Source organism: Psammomys obesus, unplaced genomic scaffold, assembly GCF_907164565.1.
Source record: "Psammomys obesus unplaced genomic scaffold, mPsaObe1.curated_primary_1811, whole genome shotgun sequence".
NCBI lineage: Eukaryota > Metazoa > Chordata > Mammalia > Rodentia > Muridae > Psammomys > Psammomys obesus.
Window position 1 is genome coordinate 9,583,492 of NW_026590062.1, and position 8,442 is coordinate 9,591,933.

The 8,442-nt window shown below is 45.3% G+C and overlaps 1 protein-coding gene across 1 annotated transcript in view; it reads left to right on the plus strand.

Annotated features, from left to right (window-relative positions):
* LOC129675862 (2'-5'-oligoadenylate synthase 1A-like) overlaps positions 1–7,903 on the plus strand; it is a 17,867-nt gene extending 9,964 nt beyond the window's left edge. Inside the window, exons 6-7 of the mRNA XM_055605983.1 lie at positions 6,839–7,013; positions 7,850–7,903. Of these exons, the coding sequence (XP_055461958.1) occupies positions 6,839–7,013; positions 7,850–7,903 (229 nt within the window). The remainder of the gene's footprint in view (positions 1–6,838; positions 7,014–7,849) is intronic.
* The last annotated feature ends 539 nt before the right edge of the window (positions 7,904–8,442 follow it).

The window sequence follows — 8,442 nt, forward strand, 5'->3', positions numbered from 1 at the left end:
TCATGATTCAACTAGATGCATCTATTGAGCACTTATTAATGCTCTACATGATCCAGGCCCCGAGGACTCAGCAGTGGGCAGAGCAGAACCAAACTGCTACAGTTTTGATTGTAGCATAGCTTGAGATCCTTCCAGAGCTTTCATACATGAAACGGTGACGGGCATCCTTGGCTCACCCCAAGGATTCTAGACTTCCCTCTTCTGACACAGAAGCTGTCCCCAGGGACATGGAGCAATGGGAATGTGGCCAGCACACTCAAGTTGCACTGCAGCTGCAACATGCAGGCTGGGGTTCCAGGAAGTGCAGGGAAAATCAAAAGTGCATGGAATTTTTGACGCATGTGCCTTTGAAACATGGCTGTCTGTGGTGTCGCCAGTAACAATTTCCGGGGTCCCCACTGTCTCCTGCCAAGCTGTGGACCCATGATGTCTGCTCTCATGTACCCCATGCTAAAGCAAGTCCATGGCCACATACCACTTCTCCATGATGGAATGACCGCTCGTGTGAACTTTGAGAGCCTTCCCAATGATAAGCGCCGTGGTGGTACAGCAGTGTACAGGAATGAGCAATGAGCAGCCTAGGAGAGGAGCCAGATGGTGGCAGGATCAGGTTTTCATGACAGCAGTGATGCAGGATCATCTGTCAGAGGGAGAAAGATGTCCACAGTTGACACTGTCGTGTCACAATGTTTGACGGTTGTGCATCCTGTTTGCTCCAGACTGGACCTACCCCGGAGCCCTTTGGCCCAGGCATGGTGCTGGGCCTGCTCTCCCTGCTCTTCCTGTGGGACGCCATGTTGGTTCTGACTTACCATCCATCCTGGCAAGGGAAGTAGCAGGGCTTGATGATAGACACTTTGGGTTTCCAAGCCCTGTCTTCAACTTTGATCTTCTGGCCAAGGTTGGGAACTCTCCTGTATTAGTCAGGGTTCACTAGAGTAGAAGAACTTATGGAATGAATATATAACCCACAAAAAGATTTATTAGAATGACTTCAGTCTGTGCTCCAAGTAATCCACAAAGGCTGGCTATGTATGGAGAGTCCAAGAACCTAGAAGTTCCTCAGTTCTCAAGCCTGAATATCTCATCTGGCCTTCCACAGATGCTGGAATCCCAAAGAGGCAGGCTTTAATGCCAGTGAAGCAATGGATGAGCTAGCTAGGCAAGGGTGAGGAGACAAAGAGCAAAGGCTTCCCCTTTCAATGTCCTTGCATAGACTGCCAGCAGACAGTGTGGCCCAGATTAAAGGTGTCTTCCTTCCTCAAGGCCTAAAGTCACAAATCTTCCCACCTCTAGATCCGAATTAGAAGTGGATCCTCCTACTTCATTAGTGTGCCCTCCACTTTTAAATTCTAGTTTATTCCGGATGTGGTCAAGGTGACAACCAAGGATGGCCATTACAAGGCCACCCCCTGTCAACTTGACACACAAACGTATCTCCTTAAACAAAGCAACACCCAGGTCATAACATTGCCTTCACATAGCCATCCCGCATACAATTGCAAATGCATCGTGTATTCAACCAGGTCACACTTAACACCTGACATGATATAGCTATCTTTCGTGCAACTGCAGACACAGTGTGAATTTAGAAGAGGTGACATGTCCCTTGAGGGGCACTCTTTTAGTGTCTCAAGCTTAAAAATGATAACCACTGATGTTCTCTTAATTGATGGTACCTCTCATGACAAAGAAATTGAAAGAAAAACACCAATATCGGTGCAGATAGACTCCTAACAAAATACAACAGGAAAACTCATGTCAACTATGATCCTTCTTTCTGTAACCTACCACATGGCCTTAGCTGGTATTTGTCTCTGCCTTCCTCTACTACACACTCTGTATTTCCTTCACCCTCTGCAAGTGGGTCTTGGCTCTTTTCCAGGAGGAGTGACCCAGGCCATCACTCCAGATGGGTCTGTGCCCCTCATCACCCTGCCTGGATTAGGCTGTTGTAGTTTTCCATAATCACGGAGCATGGCAGCACTAGGAGATGCCCTGAAGGCTCTCCTGCACTCCAGACACAATCTCTTTAACCTCCATTTCGGAGAAGCAACTCAATTTCCCCTCGGTCATCCGAACCAGCCAGCCCTCCCAAACCTGTTATTCCTTTCTTAGCCTGTTGGTTTAAGGGCATCCAAAACCCAAAGTGGCCATGGGGAATCTGCCTGAGCCTCCAGTTCAATGGAATGTTTGTGTGGCTCCTGACAGGAGCACTCCCCACTCCGGAATAAAAAGGTCATGGGAACAGGAAGCAGAACTTTTCCTAGTGGGTCACTGGGTGGGTGGGTGGGAGACAGTGAGTGAAACTATTCCCCTTTCCACCTCTTGATTCCTGGACCCATGGATCCTGATTATGGGAGAAACCACGCCGTGTATGGACACCGATTCAAAGGTTCTCCACCCCCTGGAGAACCAACCCTGCCCCAGCCCTCCAGGCTTCTGCCACCTAATTGGCTCTGTAACGGTGTCTTCAAGAGGACACTGCATCTTCCTGTCAGGCTATGTGCTTTAGGTTGGTGAACATGGTACCTGGGACCAGTGGATTCCACGATCGTGAGCTCACTAAAGCACTTCTCTGGCTGTGAAGTGAATTCTTTGATGGGAAACAAAACTGTGTGGAACCCAGTGATGGTGGATAAGGGATTCTGTAACCAGATACTGTGTGTGTGACCAGATTTTTTCTTTTTTGAAGATTTATTTATTATTTATACAGTGTTCTCACTGCACACCAGAAAAGGGCACCAGATCTCACTGTAGATGTTTGTGAGCCATGGTGTGATTGCTGGGAATTGAACTCAGGACCTTGAATAAGGGATTCTGTAAGTCCATGGACAACCTACCTAGACAAACATACTGAGCTTACTGGATTGTCTTTTAAAAAATGTTGTAACAATCTATATTTGATCTGTGACATGCGAGGACCCCACAGGGTCTTGTGCCTGGATGGAGGAAGGACTCACTTTACTGCTGCAGAATTAATATGCCTTCATGTGAGAAACTAATCTGGGTGCTCAGATATTGTGCTGCACAGTCATAGTGTAGTTATATGACACAAGCTAGAGTCATCAGAGAGGAAGGCGCCTCCATTTTTAAAATTCCCCTAGAAGATGCAGCTGTAGGCAAGCCTGTAGGGCATCTTAACTAATGATTGACTAGGGCAGCCTGTTGTGGGCGGGGCCATCCCTGGGCTGGCCGTCCTGGGTTCTATTAGAAAGCGGGCTGAGCAAGCAGGGAGCAAGCCAGTAAGCAGCACCCCTCCATGGCCTCTGCACCAGCTCCTGCTTCCAGGTTCCTGCTGTGTCTGAGTTCCTGCCCTGACTTCCTTCAGTGATGAACGGTGATGTGGAAGTGTAAGCCGAATAAACCCTTCCTTCCCCAACATGCTTTTGGCCATGGCGTTCATCACAGCGATAGGAGCCCTGACCAAGACCGACAATAATAAAGAAGGAGGGGCAGATTTTAATAATAGCGCATGCCCAGTCCTGGCTCCTGCTCAAAGAGGAGCCAGCCATGAACAGAATATGTCACTGACTTAGGCTTGGATGGTCCACACATGCTGTCATTCTTAAAGGTCCTTCAGGTTCCAGCCCCCAGGTTACACTTTGAACAGTTTAGACAGAGACGAGAGACTTCAAGTCTCGGGCAGATGGGAGAGTCACCCAGCAAAACCACTGCCAGAATTATCTAAGTACAACAGTGTTGCAATAGTTGTTACCCAGGGTCATCTTGCTCACCCGGCAAGAGCACCTGTAAAGAGCACAGGGGACTTAATGGCAGGCCAGTGGCTGTGACCTGGTGCTGCCCCCTTGAGCTGCCCCTTAGAGGCAAGTTCTTTGATATGGCCATGCTCCTAGTGGCCAGTTGCAAGTCCTTTTGTTATGGAAATGGAGGCCAACTTGGCGAATAGGCATTAGCAGAAACTTCCTCAGCACACCTAAACTTCAATTACGGTACAAATTTTCTTTGTCACAGTTTTGAATACTACTTATCTCCAGGCAGCAAGCAGGCAGAACTCCCTTAGCCAAGTGCTGTTTTGTGTCACAGGTCCCAAGAGAGACCCACGGGGTAAATGACAATGGCTGCTACGTGGGGAACAGCCTCAGCAGCTCTGTGACTTCTGAGTTGCTGCTTCTGCCTGGTCCCTTTTCTTCTAACTGAGGTACATGTTCTGCCCAATGATCCTTTGTTCTACTTGTGTGCTCTTTGTGCCTCGGCCAATTGAACAACGTTTACTTTTAAAATTCTCTTTCACAATGAGGATGATTTTAAAAAAATAGTATGAACAAACAAAAATGTCCAAATTCTCAGTTTATTAAATACACCGTATGTATGATTATCAATATATAGACTATTATGCAATTATGTTTTTTTTTTTTTTTTACATTATGGAATCAGTACCAAATTCAATTCTTCTTCTTCTTTTTCTTCTTCTCCACCTCCTCCTCCATCCTATTTATCTATTTATTTATTTATTTATTTGTTTATTTATTTATTTATTTATTTATTTATTTATTTATTTTGGGTTTTTTGAGACATGGTTTCTCTGTGTAGCCATGGCTGTCCTGAACTCCCTTAGTAGGACAGGCTGATCTTGAACTCACAAAGACCCACCTGCCTCGGCCTCTCCTACTGCTGGGATTACAGGTTTGCACCACCATGCTCGGCCCAAATTCACTTGTAAGCAAATGCTCATGTAAACTAACTTTGCCCAACTCTATTTTCATAATAAAGCTAAAATTAAAAAAAAAGTGACAATAAATAGCGGTGGCTAATGGTCCTGAATCTTTCTTGGGAACTATTTACATGAATGTTTACATTGAAAATGATAAAATATAAATGCTTTAAGGACACAATACACATAATCACACAAGTCTGGTCAGAATGTCATCTTGCCAGTCCTTGTCCCAATTCTGGTTCTACAACATGGTCCCTACAGCTTAGGGGCCGTAGGAGATGGCTGACTACTCCTCACCCAGGATAGGTTTCTCCTATTGAACAATCGCCTTCCCCGTAGATAACGGTAACTTATGCCTGTGCCTTTCAATATGTTTTATATGGAAACGACTGTGAATAGAAAAACAGACATTTAAAGAATATTTTTGAGTTTTTTTCTTAACCCACTACAGCTACTTTAAACAGAAACAAAAGAATAACTGGGGTTTTCAAGCTCCAATACAGGGGCTTCTAAACACCTGCCATCTTCACACCTCTACCTGTGCCTGCCTGAAATGATCTCTGCCAGACAGTTTAATGTGGTATTCCTTCAAAAAGGGGCAGATGGACTGGTCATCTTGGCCAATTTTATATAAACAGACAAACAAACAACAAAAGCTAAACACTGGAGCCCCATTGATGTGACTGTAAAATGTCTTCACACATACTGAGCAGAGACCTCCAGTGTGACTGTTTGGGCTCACCCACACACTCATCAGGAACCCCTATAATTCTCTGTAACTAAGCCCAGTGCACTTATTGGTTCCAGGGTGAACTCTGAAATTGAACTTTGGCTTGACACTGGGACCCCATGAAGAGAGGATAGACACTGCTCAGTACCTCTCCCTGGAGCAGAAAATTCTCACAACAGATAGTAAATTCATTTGTTAATGCTCTTATGTCTCATGGCACTCAGATTTATAAATGCTAAACTGGAATAATGATTAATTGAATAAATGAGAATTTCTATGTGAGGATTAAGGTGATGGAAGCTTCCAGAATGGAAAAGAAAACTAGAAAGCTTATGGACATGATAAAGGTCTGAGTTGGTTATTTAAGGTACAGAAAGGATGAGACTTAGAGATAATACAAATGGTATCAAGCTTTTATGGTCTAATATCAACAATTACAGTAACTTGGTAAAACATACCCGACCAAAGTTTATTTGGAAATGCCTGGTTACTGAAATATTAAACAGTAGTTGACAGGACGAGCCTGGTGTATCTGACCTTCTGGGGGTTGAATTGCCAAACTTCAATGCTTTTCTTATGTTGTCAGAGGGACTAAAAGAAGATTTTCTTCCTTGCCCTCCAAGGTCAAAGAGGTTCTGGGGCCCTTGGGCCATCTCTAGGAATGTTCTGAGCTGTGAAAACAAAGTCACCTGTTCTTTTGTTCAGGGAGGCCATGGAGACCACACTATGGATTCTAACCAGCATCCACTCTACAAAGAGGAAGTGTTTCCTCAGAGCTTCCAGGGGAAGCCGTGGCCAGGCCAAGTGAGGCTTGGCTTATCCTCACGTAGATCGACAACTGGTAAGGAAAAGCTCAAGGAGCCCAAGTGACCCCTGGGCACCAGATGGACCCCCAGTCAGGAACAAAACAGAAATGAATGTGGTCTACCCACGTGATCTTAACCACCCAGCAGGAAAGTATGACTGACATAAAAATGTTCAGTGTGTTTCTTTAACAGTTCAAGGGACTGAAGTCCTCAGACATTAGATTTAATTGTATGACATAGTAGACAGCAATTTCTCAGTAATGATTCTCTACTTGATATATATATATCAGATATTATATATAAGGAAGAGATGCACACATACACACATATACATGTATATATGAATATGTATTCATATATGTATATACATGTATATGTATGTATATTCATGTATATATCTATATATATATATATATCTGTATGTGTTTATATGTATATGTCAGATATAAGAAAAGACCTGTCTTCCCTCAGCATAGCAGTGTCCAGCCAGAGCTCAGTAACACTACACAGGTCTATCTTCGTAAATCCTGTTAGCAAAGCTCAAAGCTGTGTTACAAACTCGGGAACACTATTTCCTTTTGGAGAGCACTTCTCTCCATGGTAACACGTCCTTCTGCACCCTAGGCCCCACGTTCCCCAATTACAGGCAGCTGCCAGATACTCTGCCAACAATCTCACAGGACTGGGAAAAATCATCTGGGACTTCCGTACCGTGTTCTTAGAACTTTGCCAGACAATCCTACAGAAAGGACCCAGCAGGATTGTAGTTCTCTTTTCAGTTGTCAGTGAGATGCTGAAGGTAAGGGACTTCTCATACGAAGCTTCAGGTGCTCATCCCCCTGCCAGGAGTCCGATGTCACCAACAGCCGATTACAGTTATCTTCTTCTGCAGGCTCTGGTACATGGTCCAGCCAGCTCTGAAGTTATTTTACACCTTATTTTTTTAAATGCTTATGGTAATCATGATATTAAGATTTTTTTTTCCTCATCAACTTTGTCTCTTAATGTTCCCCATGAAGAACCTGACAGTAGATTCTGAGCTTATGCTGGCCAAAGAAACATGTCTCTAGCTAGTCTGCACACAGGGGCCTTACCAGTCGTCATCAACAACAGCATCAGAAGTCATCAGCCTCGATAGTATCTATGACATCGCCTGCCCAGGGCCACGTGTGGTCTTCTTGCCTGTTCTTTGGCTCCAAAAGGAGCACACTCCCACATATTCACGCACATTTCTTACCTGCGTTCCAGTAGGAGCTGTGGTTGCACCACAGCCTCACTTGTGTGTTACCCAGGCAAACTCACACAACACACTCCAAGGGTGCACACAGCCCTGGCATGGCTGTCTCATGCTCTGCGTCTTTGCCATTGTTGTGTTTTGTTGTGGCCCCTTAGCTCACCCCTCCTCTGAGGGGCTCTGCCTGCTGTCCCTTACACGTTCCTTGCTATGTCAGTTCGAGGCACTTAAGAGAGGTCTCTGGCCCCAAACCCCAGGGAATAGCTAGGGAGACCTCTGAGAGGGGCGAATGGGCATCCATCGTCCCTCTTCTTGCCACTCTTGGCATTTTCTCAGGACTCAGGACTGAAACAGAAGAGCCAGAGACCTCTTTGCATCAGTTCACTTCTCTGTCTCACCAGCTCTCAGAAAACCTTCGAGAACTTTCAGATCAGCTTCACATCCTACAGGACTAACTTGGTTCTTTGTCAGCCTCGGTCTTCCAAAGTTGAACAGAACTAGCCGTCCTGACCATCAGTAAGGACTGGATCTGTGCCCTCCTCCAGGACTGATGTAGCTTCCACACCAACAAATCAAACTGGTTCTAGATGGGACCTAATGTGGGGACCAGGAAACCTCAGTGACAGGCCTGTGGATGACGGGCTTTGGTTCCCTCCCACCAACGCTCCTCAGCTTGAACTCTCTGGTCCTCTCTCATAACCGCATACTTATGTTCTTACCCTGTCTCTTAAATGTTTTACAGAAGTTCCTCCTGGATCAGGTCAGGGCCATCACTAAGTCCACATTAGGACAATGGATAGTGGGGACAGGTCTCCTAGTGGGTCCCCGTATCTCCAGTCTTATCTCACTGTCTAATTAACTGTTTTCACAGGTGTTGATAGGAGCACATGATGGCAATCATGTGACCTACCCACAGCTCATCAAGTTAAAATTCTCAACCTGACTCATGCACCCTTTGACCCTAAAAACAAAACCCATTTACACACACACACAC